Here is a 16,139-nt window from a genome sequence, read left to right as displayed (position 1 = left end):
TGTCATATTGATCCATATGTAAAATAGAAAAAATACTACTGTATGCACCTCCAAACCTCAAGAATTCACAGTAAAGCTTATCCCCATGCCTTTTGACACTGCAGAGCAATCTCATTTCTATCCAGGTTTCAAGGCATCTGAAATTGTTTTTTTTTCTTAAATAAAGCTTTTATTTATAACTACTATTTTATTGGTAACTACAATTTATTTCCTGAGGTTTTGATGGTAGGGACTAATATAAGGCAAGCTCAGCTAGTCTTCTCTCTCTCTCTCTCCTTCCTCTGGTGTTACCAGGGTGGAGATTAGAAACTGGTCATCAGAGGCATGCTCCACATGCAGAGTTTTAACAAAGAAGGATCTGATTCCTTTCCTTTCCTGGGTGCTGGAAACCTATATGCCATTTCTCTTGGAAATGTTCAGTTCTTGGGGGTTTAGTGCAGATGTGGTTTCCCAGTTTTGGTTAAGGCACACGCAGCATTTTTCTAAGAAACACAAGTGAAAGAAAAAAAAAGGGTTCCTTTACAACATAAGGAAAGATTTCATTCAGTGAAATACAAATGATTTTTTTTGTTTCAAAGAATTTCCATTGTGGTATCCTGTACCACATAGCTGTAACTGGTACTTCAAAAACTTGGAAGTACAAGAGTTTCCTCCAAGGAGACATTTCATAATTCTGTCTAACAGAAATTTGAACAACAATCTGAATGAAGAGATTGCCATCTTCTTTAACTCTTGTGTCTGCTAGTAGCTGTGTTCCTGCATGGAGGCATACATAAAGAAGAGATGACAATGTGTATATATATATATACTTTTAATATAATTTTTATAATTTGTATACACATTTCATTGGAGCTGTCTTTTCTGAAAGTATTTATGGAACCTTTGTCTTCCGGCAGGTAATACACACTTGAATAAACTTTTGTTTTATAAATAAAATAGACTAGTCCTGAGGAAAAAAAAAATGTAATAGCTTCACTATACTGATAAATGGCAGAGTGAATGTAGTTTGTTTTAAAGCAGTGTTGAACACTGCTGACAAATTTTCACAGCTGCAACTGAATTCTGGGTGTTACAATGCTTAGTTAAACTTTTTATTTACACATTTCTGTTCCCCCAAAAGGGCATGTGAGATTGCATCAGAAAATTCCCAACTTCTCGTAGGTTTCTGTATTTTCTTTATGTTACATGGTTTCATCCTGATAAGCACACAAAATCAAAAAGTATAAATTGCTTAGACCTTCTGGGAAGAATTTCATCGCTTTATTTGTCCATGTTTCATAATGAACCCATTGTGGTGGTGTTTGTGATTTTTCGTGTTCTTTTATTTCTGAAGAACAGACAGGAAAAGGTGGTAAGTGAAGACCAATTCACTTGGTCACCAATTGGAACCTGAGAAAGAACTGAAAAAAATGTTGTTAGTTTACCAGTACCCATTATGCCATACAGAGGAGGTCCTAGCTGATCTTGCAGTGTGGAATTCCGCTGTCTTTTCAGACCCTGTTATTTTTAAAGCTGTATTGAGTGGGTCCAGGATTTTATACATAAGAATTTTGAATAATTGAGATTTGAAATTTGTGGAAGATGGCTTTTTCACTTTGATGCTGTGTTGAAGGCCTCAATGTGTTTTTCTTAAGAAGGTAGGGGGAAATGTCACTGTTTACTTATCTCATTGGTTATTTATGTCTCTTACTTGCTGATACACAGAAGTGTTAATATTCATATTGCCTGTAGGTGCACCTAGTCTTTGACAGGAACAGCTCCTGGGATCAGGCAAATCACTGTTACGTTTTGTTACACATATGGAATTACACATCCTGTTTTTGGGTAGCAGTTTTGTTAAATAGAAATTTAATAAACCGATCCCTCAATTTACATTTCTAATTAGCATTAAGATTTTTATGTATAGCTAAAGACTGCTCTGAGTTTTTATACATGTAAACTACAAAGGAAACCACAACCCATAGTAAATATGCTTCAGCAATTCTTTTCCAAATGGAAGTAAGTTGCTCAGAAAAGATAATCAAGCTGATCAAAATTTTGCATATTCTTTGCCTTATTGTTTTTTTTTTAATGATGGCATTTTGTACCTGCTGTGAAACAGTTAAAATTGCGCTAGAAAAGGACATGTTTTTTCCTTTAATCTGTCAAGAACCTTTTGAAATTTGAAACTCTCAATTCGATAGAATTTCAAATTCTATAATTATGTATTTTCTAGTTAATAATTTGCATTAATCATGTCTTGGTTCTATTAAATTTCCTGTGTATTTGAAAAAAATGATAGAATGTGGAAAATTCAATGAAATTCAAGTATAAAACTTTTCCTGTGAAATAACATTACAAAATCAGATCGTTTATTCTACTAAACATAGAATGTGAGCTGCTGCTTTAAACATTATTTATGCCAACTTGGAGGTATTATTATGACTATATTGTACCAAAAAGAATAATTTCTATACTGTATTTACTGCAAACTGAAAATTTTACTTTCCTAGAAATGGAATTATCAATGAAATTGTACTGATGTGTGACCATGAGAGGTGTGATAGGGTGGAGGATATAAAGGTGAGGTTTTACTGCAGTAACAGTGTTGATCCTGAGATGGAATAACTGTGATTGCAGTTTGAATAGAAGTGGTTCTTCTTTTAGTGTATTCAAGTTATCTTTGAGAAGTCAGTATATCTGGAGACGAGTGATTCTTACTTTTCTCCTAGCTTCTGTTTGTGTTCAGTTTGGACCATTTAACTTCTAGGTGAAGGTTTATTTTATAAGCAGAGATCATATATGTCTGGATCATTGCTATCGGGTGCAAAGGAGCTCAGATAAATTTCTCTCATAAAAATAGTTATATGTGATACTAGGTGCACAAAATTTGTGCCTCTCCTTAAGTATACAGCAAGATTGTTATATTCTGCACTGTGTGGTTGCAAAAAAATATTAAGACATGAATAATTATATGACCTGACATATCATTTAAAGCTGTTTATATGAGGTAAAATAATAGTGGGTTTAGATGCTGGAAATCTGGTCTTATACATGTATTTTAGTCATTCAAGCTTAGAGATGCTGTGAACAATAGCTTATTTTACTATTTTAGTTCTCAGAGTGAAGTCCCATGTGAAAGTAATAAAAAGATGTATTTCTGCAGTTAAGAAATCTTTTAAAAGAGAAGGGCATGGCTTCTGTTGAAAAAGATTTCATTGGAAAATGTTAAAGGAATATTAAAATATTTCACTAGAATATTTTCAATGGAGTTCTCCAAGTCTTAAAATAGCATCAAGATGTTTTATTTTTGTTCCATTTATAATGTAAACTTTATGTGCAATTTGAAAACTATGCCATTTTATTATATGCAAAGTAACTTTAAACATTGCAATATAAATATTATAAAACATGGATACTTGTTTAATAATTAATTATTAAAACAACAGTTTGAGCACTGGAGTGAGAGATAACTCACACCTTTTAAAATTAAACAATTACAAAAAAATATTGCGAGGCTATGGAAAGCATTTACAATTTTGTCAGAAAGCGTCTACAATGTTGTCAGGGCTAAAGAGGAGCAGTTTGCTTTAAACTTACTCTTCTTCACAGAATGCTTTCCCTTCCTATAGGAAGTAAGAGTTTGTATTTTAGTGTGAACTTACTGGCTGTTTAAATATATCATGTTCTTAGTGTGGAGAATTTTTAATTTCCTGAACTTTTATTTTTCATTCTGCTCATGTAGGCAACACGGAAGGAGATTGAGAAACGCCAGGTCCAGCTCAAGAGCATCAGTGATTTAGGAGAGAATTTGAAGACAGTGCTGAAAGGGAGGGAAAGTCTAGTGGAGAACAAGCTCATCCTCCTGAACAGTAATTGGATAGCAGTAACATCACGTGCTGAGGAATGGTTCAATCTGTTACTGGTAAGAAAAATGCATTTGTTCAGAGGAAACGTTGGTGCTCAGTCATAGGTGCTCAGCCTTACAGAAATGCTTTTTCTGGTGCCATGGACTACGTTTATTCAATACGTAGGTACACAGACAATCAGATCGTTTGTTGTTTAGGACATTGTATATATTTTAAGAATCTGACTGCTTACTGAGTGATGGCTCTGTCCAGCTTTGATTGTTAACGCTTCCCATTCCTGTCTGCCACAGTAGTTCTGGGATTGTTATATTCTGTTTGGGTTTTAGTCGGGGTTTTATTGTTGGATTGGTTTTTGTTTCTTTTCCTAACACATGAAATAAAGTTTCTTCCAAAGGACCTAGATTACTTGAATATGAAACAAGTGAAATAAATCTTGACCACTGGGCTGCAAGAACGCTTTGGGATATCTTGTATGCTGTTTCTGTTGCTGAGACCATTGGAATGCAGTTTCAAACCAGAGAAACTGAAGTGGTTCTCAAGGGTGTATTAACTGTTATCATGACTTTTCAGAGCTTGATGGATTAAAACTCCACTAGAGTCTGTGTGCCTCCATTAAAAATGCTTCTGCAATAAAAATACAGCATCACTACAGGGCTTCTTTAGCTGTATACAATATACAAGTGAAATTATCTGGAAAACTTAAGCGTTTAATTCAGTGTGATGTAGGTGCTCAGCTTCAATGTGAAACTAGTTATAAGAAACATGTAATGGGGTTTATAGTCTGACATATTTATGCATTCCTTTACTTTCTCTGCTTTGGATTCTTTTGTTAATATTTACTAGAACCCATGATAAAAAAGTCTAAGAGAGAGATTTGGTCTTGTGCTGATTTTAAAACAGTGTAAAATAAAGATACAAAGATGTGGAGGTCAAAAGGACTAGTAAAATCTTTGATCTCAGGTGTGTGGTACACATAGGTGTGGTGATGGTGTGGATATGCATGTGCCTCATTCTAGTCAGCACACCCACAAAGACAAAATGTTTTTAAATTAAGTAGAGGGGAAAAGAAAAAAAATCAGAATGTCAAAAAGCATTTTTAAAAAGCAGAGTCTCAAAGCAGAGAAGTTAGATGAAATGAAAATAAGAGTTTTAGATACAGAGCTCCTATTCTTGATTGTGAAGTGCATCTTGTTACTATGAGGTTTAATCAACTTTGGCTTTCCAAATGAATTCTGTACCTGCTTCTTGGGAAACAATTCTTTCCATCTTCAATAGGTCTATCTGTCTGCTTCCTGTTCCTCTCAGCAGTCTGGCTGAGCTGCAGCCACCTGCATCTTGCTGTGTGTGATTTTATCACCCTCCTGCCTGTCTCTTTGGAAGTTTATCTCTCCCCTAGAATGTCTTTTTAAAGGAAGTTAATATATAAAGTGATAGCAAACAAACAACAGATTCTATCCTTCACAAAACAAGAAATTACTGTGTAAAAAAAATTAATTTCATAACGTGTGCATGTTTGCCATACTGAGCATAATTGCACCTATAATTTCAATTCTGATTACTTTTTTTGTATGCAGTATTTACCTTTTCCACATTGCAGGAATATCAAAAGCACATGGAGGCTTTTGATCAGAATCTAGCTAATGTCACAACTTGGATGTATCGTGCTGAAATACTGTTGGATGAATCTGATAAACAAAAACCCCACCAAAAAGAGGAAAGTCTTAAGGTAAAAAAAAACATGATATTCTCGAAAGTATTAATTTTATTCTAAAAGAGACTGTGTCAAAACTAGCATATTTGGAAAGGTATCACAGATTGATTAACATCTTTTTCTATGTTAAAGCTACCCTCTGGCAGCTTGTAGATTACCTAATAAATTTGCACTGCATTACGAAAGTTAAATCCCTGCAGAAATAAAACCAGATATGTTATTATAAATCTTGGGGACTTCCTGGTGAGTAGAACAGCACCTTATTAAACCTTTGTTTACTGGAAAATACTCCTTAAACACATCTGGTTGAACAAGATCCTTTTTTGCGTGTTCTTCATTTTTTATGTATTTTCTTTTTTCTCTTATACTTTCCTAATATTCATGGTATCTGCATTTGATATCTTTGTGATATAATTGTTTTAATTCTACAAACACCGTTTGCTTTCATGCCAGAACACCACCACACTAGCTGCATAATAATGTGTTAGTGTATTGATCAGAAGTTGCAAGATAGATGCAAATTTTAAACTCATTTTAAATACCTCCTTTGTCAACATTAAACAACTTCAAAAAGTTATCTATATGGATTGGTTTTTTACTTCCTAAATCACTGTGAAGTTTCACTTTGTATTGAACCCTATGGTCAACACATACTATCTGAGGAACAGTTTGCAAATAAGAATCAGAACTGTATTGCTGACACTAACATAATGATACCATTTACTAAAGGAAAACTTTACAAATTCCAAGGCAGAGCATAAATCAATGCCTCATTGATCTCAGCAGGATTATGAGACACAGTTTTGTGGCTTAATGAACAATTTTGCCACCATCACGTAAAAAGTGCAATTATCTTTGCCAGCAATAGTTATATATGTTTGTATTTCACAAAGGCTTTTCATACAGACAGTGAAATGTAATTCTTAATGCCCAACTGTGTTCATGATTCCTGAATGCCTGGCTATCTTTTTCAGCCTCTGCCCATACTGCGATCTACTGTTTACTATTGCAGAGGAATAATGTATTTGTCCCCTTTAAAAAAAAAAAAATAAAAAATTGTGATAGATTTATAGGAAAAAAAATCCAAACCACATTGTTTTTCATCTGGTCAATTTTCCCTGCCACAACTATGGCCATAAACAGAATTGAAAGCAACAGGTATACATCCAGTTCCATAATACATGAATTAGCAGCTTTTCCTAGCACTGGGAACATAACATAATTTAGCGTATCATGAAATGTGCTGAGGATTGTATTATTGCAGGTAAGAGCCTGCCTAGAAATAATGTTCATCATTAATTTCCACTAGGAGATAATAAAACAGACATGTAGATACATTCCTGCTATAAATTTGAGGGATACGAGTGGGAATGTTACCTAATGGGTTTCTACTGGATTTACACACTCCTGAGTAATTATCTGAATTTGCTTTGTGGTTTTGCTCCCTATTCCTTTGCACACTTTCTCTCTCTCTCTTTCTCTCTCTTTGCATTTATTACTAACTTCAAGCCCTGTCTCTTGCTCACGGACTGTAGCGCTTAAAGGCTGAGCTGAATGATATGCATCCAAAGGTGGACTCTGTGCGTGACCAGGCGATAGACTTGATGACAAACCGTGGAGATCACTGCAGGAAAGTAATAGAGCCTAAACTGTCAGAGCTCAACCAGCGATTTGCAACTATATCACAAAGAATTAAGAGTGGAAAGGTAGGAGGGCTTGCTTCCATATGGAGGTGCATACAAAACGGTATTTATGCAAGGTGCCCAATTACAACTATATTGCGGGCTGAAGTTTCTCCGAAACCTAAGCTTTTAATGGAAAAAAATGTAGATACTAAGAATTAATTTTTTTTTCTTTTAAAGTGTGTTTTGGCACTAAGGTCATACTTCACTGCTCAGAATTAGAAGCATTCACTGACCTTATGTGAATTTAACAATTACTTCAGTAGTTTACAAAGACTGAACATCTGGGAATTAGCAAGATTCTTAATCTTGTTAAAGTACGATTAGCCTTTATTTATACACATTGGCTTTTGAGGGTTAATTTCTCATTAAATGTTCTCAGTCTTTCCTGTGAGGCTGTGACTCACCAAGATTTGAGATAGAGATCAATCGATAGATAGATATGCAGACTATTTTAATTATACTCCAGCTACTCACCTCTACAGCTAGCTTGATGACTGAATCTGAATCCCTACTGAATTCAGTATGGATTAAGTAGTTTTTAGCTAAATTGTGACTTCTGAATTGGAATGATGAAAGACATAAACCACCTACTTTCTCCACTGTATTTGTTGCCTTTACTGCAGAGAACTATTCAGCAGATTTTAAAGCAGGCAGCCAAGAAACTTAGTATATAGGATAATGGGAATGTATGGATCCTAATCTTAACTATTTTTACTGGCTACTTTAATTGCAACAGAAATAAATGCACAGAGGTTCAGTGACAGAGCAGGAAATAAGCTTTGCAAAAAGCATATACAAAGAGACGTGGTTTTCATGAGTTATTTTATGCAGGGGTTTATGCAGGGCTCAATACCCTATGCAACCAGCACATTCTTTATAGATATTTGAGTTTGTTTAGGTTTCGCTTCTGGAATGGAAAAATATGTCCTATAAATAATTATTTTTTTTCCTGTTTGCCATCAGTAGCACTTGAACCGTTCCAGTGTGCTTCTCACTTTCTTCTTGTACAAGTACAAACTGTAGACCAAGAACATCTTGGCACAAAGCCCAAGCAATTGTGTTGTGTAATGTTTTATTCTGAACATCTGCTATCTGCAGTTTGGATTTCATTTGCAGTTTTGCCTTGCACTTCCACAATGCTGTAAGCATACAGGGCTGATGCAGCCTTTGATAGAGTTGTGTGAAATTATTGCTTGTCTTACAGAAAAATGGTACTGACTGTAGATGCTTTATCGTGGGTTAACTCTTTGCATTGCATGTTGTGGGTTCACCCACAGAAGTGGGAAAAGATGATTGTCAAGATACATGAAGTGTCTTCAGAACACTGCAGACTGCTTCCACCTGGCAACCTTTTCTCTCAGGTGTTCTATTTATGATTTTATAGGCGAGGTGATTGTATAGGCTGCTGGAATGGCAGCACCTCACTAAGCTTTATACACTATATATCTAGCAAGATGAGAGTAATTACTACAGCACATAATTTTAATAGCAAATTAGAATTTAGGGAACCTTTTCCAGGACCTTGGGGAATGGACAGCTAGGGTATGGTTCAAAAGGGATATCCATCGTAATTAGTATTGTGTAAGATAGAGCAGCAAAAGCTTGTCTAGACCTCTTGGCGATTCTACTGATTTGCTGTATGCATTAGGCTAAAGGACTAATTTGCTGGCTACCTCGTTTTGTCCACCTGTATAATGTAGGTAACTGTACTTCCATTAGTTATAATTTTAGTTTTATGCGCTGAGAAATTATTATTCTTACAAGGTGATATTATGCTTCCTTAGTGGTTCAATTTTTTTTCATACTTAGGTAAAATTATTCACTTGGTGAGCAACAAATTAAAAAAATAAATTCAAGAGGATAATAAGCTCTCATAATCTATTTTCAATCAATTCACATCTGTTTTTAAATTTGCTATATATTTTCAAATGCTTACAATTCCCAGTACATCAGTGAAGTAAAAAAGAAATGACTCATGAAGTCTCTAAATGGTAGTACATAATTGTTGTGTCCTGAGTTAATAAAATGATCATAGAATACTAAAATAAGATTTAACATTTACAAGTGGACTTTTCACCTCATTCAATTATTGGAATTTCATTTAGTATTTTTCCTCCCATTTTTCCCTTTGTTGTTATTCTTCACATTTTTAGAGACTAGTAATTTTTATATTCCAGTTTTATTACTTGATTTGTCTTTCAGTGAGACTTTAGTACTTTTGAAGACATCCTTCAGAGCATATGAAAAAATGTGTAATTCTGAGATTCTTGATGAAAATTTGCTAGCACAATATTATTCTCTACAAATACCATGCGTTATTATATTTCAGTTAATGTTCATAAGTGTTCAAAATTTTTGTCATTAAAACAATCAACCAGCTAAAACTAAGGCATTTTTACCATAATTCTCCCAGATCATCTGTAGAACAGCTGAGAATAGATTACAGCTGAAGTACGGTCTCTTGTTTTAACTGATTAACTTTTATAGTTACCATCCTCACTAAAAACATTTCCTTTATAATAAATACCAATTGTACTGGAGGGAAGAGTAAGGTAGAACTGACTAGAATATAATGTGCTTATGTCTTTAGCAAGAAGACAGTTGTATGTCCAAGAGTTCCTAGAACATCTTAAAGCATTATTTCTCTTCAAATTTTATGCATCATCAAGAATCTATTGTTTATTCTTGTGTTTAAAGCTTTGAAAGAAGAAAGCTTTTTTCTGTTGATTCTTTGCAATACATTTAATAAGTATATTGCATATTGTACATTAAACTATCCACAGGCACTTGGGTACCAGGTAGATAAAGGGCAGTGTATTGTTAATAAGTGGTGTTTGATTTAGAATTTAAAACTGAATGCTGAACAAAAGCACCATAATTATGCTGTGTGATTCATTTTGGAGGATTTTTTTTCTGTTTTGTTTAGTTGAGGTTTTTTTGTATAACTACTAAGTTATATAATTTAAATAAATGATCTTTGTATTTCTCCCATTCTAGCCCTTCATTCCTTTGAAGGAACTGGAGCAATTTGACTTCGATATACAAAAAATGCTTGAACCGCTGGAGGTTGAAATTCAGCAGGGCGTGAATCTGAAGGAGGAGGACTTCAATAAAGATATGGTAATTTGGTTGAAATGGAAGTCTGAGTGAAATAAGGAGATAAAAACAAGCGAGTGAAAATTAGAAACTTCCATATTTGTATTAGGATCTTTAGATAGCACTAGGACAAAATTTTTACTGTGCTAATATATTATCAAAAGTCCCACGTTATCATTAACTAAAAGTTTTAGTGTTAAATTAATTATTAGTTTATAAGAAAAATATTTTTCAACCCTAGTGAAAATACTAAGCAAACCAGAAATATTATGTACGGGTCCTGTACTACTACCAGAAATATTACAGAATAGGGAATGAATATTAAAATCTTCATAGGGGTATAAAGTCCAAGAAAACTCATAATGATGTGTCTAAATGGGCAATATAGTCAACGAAGACATTCACTAAGAACAAATGCTAGGTAATGATCATTGAAAGAAATGCCGTTTGCCAATTAGTTCTTAATCAATCTGATTATACCACTTATTGTGAATAGTCTTTGTGGCTGTGGTAAGCTTTATTACTCATATTTTCTTGTTGCAAGTAGAAAACTTGCAATTAAAAAGCTATACATATTGGTGGGGGGAACCAAAAGGAGAGGAGTAAAATACTGTTGTGCTCTGCTACTGCTGCCACTATTGTGTGTTTTCTCCAGAATGATTTTCAGAGGGATGACATTTCTTGGCTGAGCAGTAGCACAGATTCGTCTTTAGAACTCTTTCTAAATGAGTTCTCAGCAAGATCAGATTATTTCTTTACAAGAAATATAAAGAGTCAGTATTCTTTTCCATTTAAGTAATTCTTCAAACCTAGCTATTTTATATCAATGCTGAAATGAATCTTTAAAGGATTTTTTTCTTTTTATTTATGCAGGAAAAATAAAATTTAAGGCAGTATGTATTGCAGTGGTAAATTCTAAGTGAATCAAGTTTGACAGAGCAGTTTCTACTGCTTAGGTATATTTTGTTCCCTTTCCTTATGTAAAACATTTGGTGCACTTCAAGAGAAACACTCCCAGAAGCTGTGGCATAGATATAACTTCTATGTAAAAACTACTTAGTGGTAGTGTTTTGCCTGTCAGAAAAGCTGTTTTGCACTGTGGTGATACAAGAAATGGTCAGGAATGACATGCTAGCATACTGGCAATTTCAGTGACTACTGACAGTGATTTAGAGTATTTTAGATATATATGTGTTTTTTTTAAGCAAAATATATTTTACCTTTTTGCCTTTAATGTTTTCATCCCATTATCCGGGTTGCTGTATAAAATCTAATATCAAATATCTATAGGTTTTCATGTGCTGTTTTACATGTACCCATAAAATGTCTATATATATTGTAGAAAGTAAGTAAAACATATTTTGGCTTCAGTATAGAACTGCAAATAGCTGTTAAATGATTACCTTAGCATAGAAAGTGTAGCCTTACATGTCTGTTTCTCCTAGGACTTAAATAATAATTAGATTTAAATGCCCATTATACTGGCTTTTGTTGTTGTTTTTTGTTGTTTTATTTTTTTTCTTAAAATCAGAGTGAAGAAGACGAAAGCACAGTGAAAGAATTGCTGCAAAGGGGTGACACACTTCAAAAGAGAATCACGGATGAGAGAAAACGTGAGGAAATAAAGATAAAACAACAGCTGTTGCAGAGTAAACATAATACTCTCAAGGTATAGGAGCTAGAATTATAAGCACATGCTACTAAAACCTTTTTTGTATAAATTTCAGGACATTGTTCTGTTAAGAGAATCTTCATTACTATTTAGAAATGAGTATTTGGCTGTAAACATGTATTTTCTTATATACTTCTCTCGATGCCTTGGAAAAGACATTTCAAATCTCCATCTTAACAAGTACGTTTTGTCTTCAGTGTTACGACCATGTGATTGCCAGTTGGACAATGATTTCTTTGAAAAGAATTCCTTCTTTAACACATTATGCATGTTTTATGTTTCTCCAACAGCAGTCTAGATGTTAGTTAGAATCAGTTCTCACAAACTTATGTTTTCAGTTAACAATTCTGTCAATGAGTAAGTTATTTTATCCTTTAGTAAAAGATTTACATACTGTGTTCTTTAGTGGGAAAAGTGGCTCCAGCCTTTCTAGGTAGGTGGTATTGCCAATAGACCTAGGAACTAAGAGGCTGAAAACCAGTTATGTATCAGAATTCTGTGTTACCATACTCCTGGAGGTATATCTGTATGATACTGTTCCTAGAAACATCCACAAGTGAGACCTATTTGGACAAACTTGTAGTTATAATTGGGAGTGTAATTATCCAGGGGAAAATAAAAGTGAGGAAAGAAAGAATCTTACACTTAGAAGGTTTACCTTGGTCACCTGCCTTGAGCTGTAGGCTCTGGCTACTATAGAAGAATCTTTCATCTATTGCAAGCAGAATTCTTCTCTCTTTTGAAAATTTGTATTCATTTGTTCTCAGCTTGGTGAATGTGGCATGGTTAAATTTTATTATTACTTATTTTTAAGCAACACCTTTCCTTTGCTATGGATTTCATTCTCATTTTTAGTTTTGCAGATCTGATTGTATTCAGTAAAAGAATAGCTTGAATGTACCTTTGTTTTGTCCACATTTAAAAGAAACTTACAATCTGTTAAGTCTGTCTTTGACTATTCCAAGCTAAATGGAAGTAATTAACATTTTTTTATGGAGGAGAAACAAGAAAACTGTTTCTAGAACTGTGCTATTAACTAGATTCTTACTGTCTGTTTCTGTGGAATACAGTGATTGATTTTCCTTTGGGTGACTCTGTTAAGTCATTCAACCTTTTCAAATAAAATTCAAGAACAGCTGAGGCAAATTCATCCGAGTATTTTTATATAGAATGTACCAGTAAATTTTTTTTTAATTTACTTCTTAATAAGAAGTTACAGTAATGAAAATATTTTCTGAATTTTGTATGAGCACATACGAAATTAAAGTAGATAAATGCAAATGGAGTATATTTAATAATATTTCTATGAAATAAAATAAACTTTTTTTACCTTCCTCTTAAGGTTTTAATATTTTTATAAAGCTGAGTCATAGACACATTAGTTATGTAAATTGTATTTAATTTAGGAAAAGGAAAGCTGTCTTTGCATACAGCATTGAAATTATTTTTTTTTGAATAGTTACATAGTTTGCATGCAGGCTAGAATTTCACAGGAGACTAGAAAACACATGAAGCCCACTTATGGCTAGATACAAAGTGGGCTGTGTTTCCATCTGTCCAGTAAGTATTCTGAGCAGAAGTGTTGTATATAAAATACTGACATTTATGTAAGAGTCTTAACTTCTCTGAATATTGGTGACTGTCTCAGTGGTTTGTTCAACATGTGAACAACCATGAATTAAGTAACATCCTTTAAAAGAAAAAAAATTAATCTGTTAAACAGATGAAAATGTGCTGTGTTTGGTTGCTTATATGCTGTTAAACTGAGGAAAATAGGCTGTGTTGAGATACTTAGATACTTGATTTAAGTAGCAACATTTAATTAAAATAAAATAGTGGCCTTGTGTGCATTTTTCCCCTTCAATGTGCACACATGCCAGTTCATACTTTATAAGCCTTTAATTCATATTCTAATAATGTCTGCACTGTGAACAGGACTTGAGATCTCAAAGAAGAAAAAAGGCTTTAGAGATTTCTCATCAATGGTATCAGTACAAGAGGCAGGCTGATGACCTAATGACATGGCTGGATGACATTGAGAAAAAGTTAGCCAGTCTACCAGACCACAGAGATGAGCAGAAGCTAAAGGTAATGTTGTTATGGAATGGCAATGGTAGATCTTTTGAGTAATAGTTTATCAATTTATCAGACAGCAAATGCAACAAATATTCCAATAGATATAGATATTATCAGTTCGTTCTTCATTTCTATATTAAAACAAAACCTAATTACCTCTGTTCAAACTGACATTTCTTTTTGTACTAGATCTTGTATTTGTTTTTTATACAGAATGTTATATAAATAATTTGAAACAATAAAATGTTTTGTCAATAATATGGAAAGTGTGTGATATATTAAGAAGCATCAAATGTTTTCTAGTAAAAATTTTAATTTTTTTTATGTATCTTTGTTCCAGATGAACAAATGACTTTCCGATATATGGATGACCTCTATCTCATGTTAGCACATTCATTTTCATCAGAACATATTCATGTGTCACTGTCAAACTCTATAGATTTATTTACATACTGTCAAAGGTTTTCCTAGTTTATTTTGCATCGTCTTTCTTTGCTTCATTCTCTGTTGAGTTTCCCACAGAGTAAAATTGGAGTTAAGTAATATATTAAAGAACCAGCTTATATATTTCTCATCTGTCCAAACACTATTTGTCTTGAATATGCTGACCCTTATTGAGAAAATAATTTCTCCAATTGCCCATCAAAGTGTGTTACCAAGAATCTGAAAATTGAAACTGTTGCCCTTTGATAACCAGTTTTCAGTGTGCACTAGCTGTGATACCTCTACAGCCAATCTCCAAGAAAGTTATTCAATTTCCGTTATTTTTTTTGTTTGAATGTAAAATAAGACATGAAATAGTTGTAAATTTTACTTGTAACAATAAAATGGAAATGAAGTTTCTGACAGAAGTATTTTGCTAATTTTAAGTTGATTGATTTAGTTAGCTAACTGTCCTGGGCCCTGTATTGGTTTTGCTCACCAGGAGATTGATGGAGAATTGGAGAAGAAGAAGGAAGATCTGAATGCGGTGCACAGGCAAGCTGAACGCTTGTCTAAGGATGGGGCTGCAAAAGCAGTGGAGCCAACCCTGATACAGCTCAGCAAGCGCTGGCGAGATTTTGAGAGCAAATTTACTCAGTTTCGAAGACTCAACTATGCACAAATTGTGAGTTGTTACTGGCAAACCTGTATGTTTGCAACTGCTACTACTAACAGCATTCTACTAACAATGAGAGCTTCAGGGTCAACTCTTCAGATATTTACAAGAGAAACCCTATGGTCTGCAAGTAGGGGAATCTTTATACTCTAATAGTTCTCTATTATGGTCTTAAAATTACCTGTAAGTTAAATCAGCCAATTACAAAAAACTCAGCAATGAAAATATGTTTATTTCTGTTGCCTCATTATTTTTCCATAACATTTTCCAGTTTAAAAACATCAGCTTGCCATGCATCTATTTTGTTCAGTGAATGTGTAAACCACAAGAACTGTCTTTTCCAAACTACCCATCCCATGCCAATTTTAATTTATTTTTTTTTTTTTTTTTGTCGATAATATGTTATAACCACTTTAGGAAGAGATTAAAAAAAAACTCTTACAACACTATACATACCTGGCTTCTTCTTCAAATGCTTTAATTCTCAAAAGAGTTTTTGCAAGAAAGTGTACTTTTAAATTTTCTGGAATTAAGCCATAATTTTATGAACTGACTTTCTATCTTCTGATTTTGGGTTCTTTAGTTGTATGTAAAATATAAGTATTCTTACTGGTTTATACATGCTGCAGTAACTGGATGAATAAAAGGGACACTATTCCAGATTCATGATAAAAATCTGTATTGGGTGCTACCCATTTAAAGTTTACCAGAGATTGCTTTTGCAGTTACAAGGCAGTTTTTCATTGCTATTCTGCTCATTGCCTCCTGGGCTTTTGATTTTGTATGAAGAGAGATAATATTTTCTCTCAAGGAAGTTGTTGCATTATGTGCTCTTCTGTAATCTTAAAAGTGTTAGTGGTAAGGGGGTGTTTTAACAAAATATAACTTTATTTATTTATTTTTAAATGCACCTAGATTGCAGAGGGGGGTTACTGGCAGGATGATGAAAATT

At 33.7% G+C, this 16,139-nt stretch overlaps 1 protein-coding gene across 16 annotated transcripts in view; it reads left to right on the top strand.

Moving 5' to 3' along the window:
- The window catches only part of DMD (dystrophin), a 1,213,044-nt gene that overhangs the window by 574,536 nt on the left and 622,369 nt on the right, over positions 1–16,139 (top strand). For 13 of the 16 annotated variants that reach the window (XM_062608089.1, XM_062608087.1, XM_062608090.1 and 10 more), the window contains 7 exons: positions 3,725–3,904; positions 5,446–5,574; positions 7,095–7,265; positions 10,242–10,364; positions 11,872–12,009; positions 13,948–14,100; positions 15,014–15,196. In XM_062608089.1, the coding sequence (XP_062464073.1) occupies positions 3,725–3,904; positions 5,446–5,574; positions 7,095–7,265; positions 10,242–10,364; positions 11,872–12,009; positions 13,948–14,100; positions 15,014–15,196 (1,077 nt within the window). Of the gene's footprint in view, positions 1–3,724; positions 3,905–5,445; positions 5,575–7,068; positions 7,266–10,241; positions 10,365–11,871; positions 12,010–13,947; positions 14,101–15,013; positions 15,197–16,139 lie in introns of those variants that run through there. The other 3 variants (XM_062608095.1, XM_062608097.1, XM_062608096.1) reach the window with 3 other exon arrangements.

This window comes from Pezoporus occidentalis, unplaced genomic scaffold (genome assembly GCF_034315485.1).
Source record: "Pezoporus occidentalis ecotype Australia unplaced genomic scaffold, CSIRO_AGI_Poc_V1 ctg129, whole genome shotgun sequence".
Taxonomy (NCBI): Eukaryota; Metazoa; Chordata; class Aves; order Psittaciformes; family Psittacidae; genus Pezoporus; species Pezoporus occidentalis.
The sequence above is the reverse complement of the archived record's forward strand: the minus strand, read 5'-3'. Positions and strand labels throughout refer to the sequence as shown.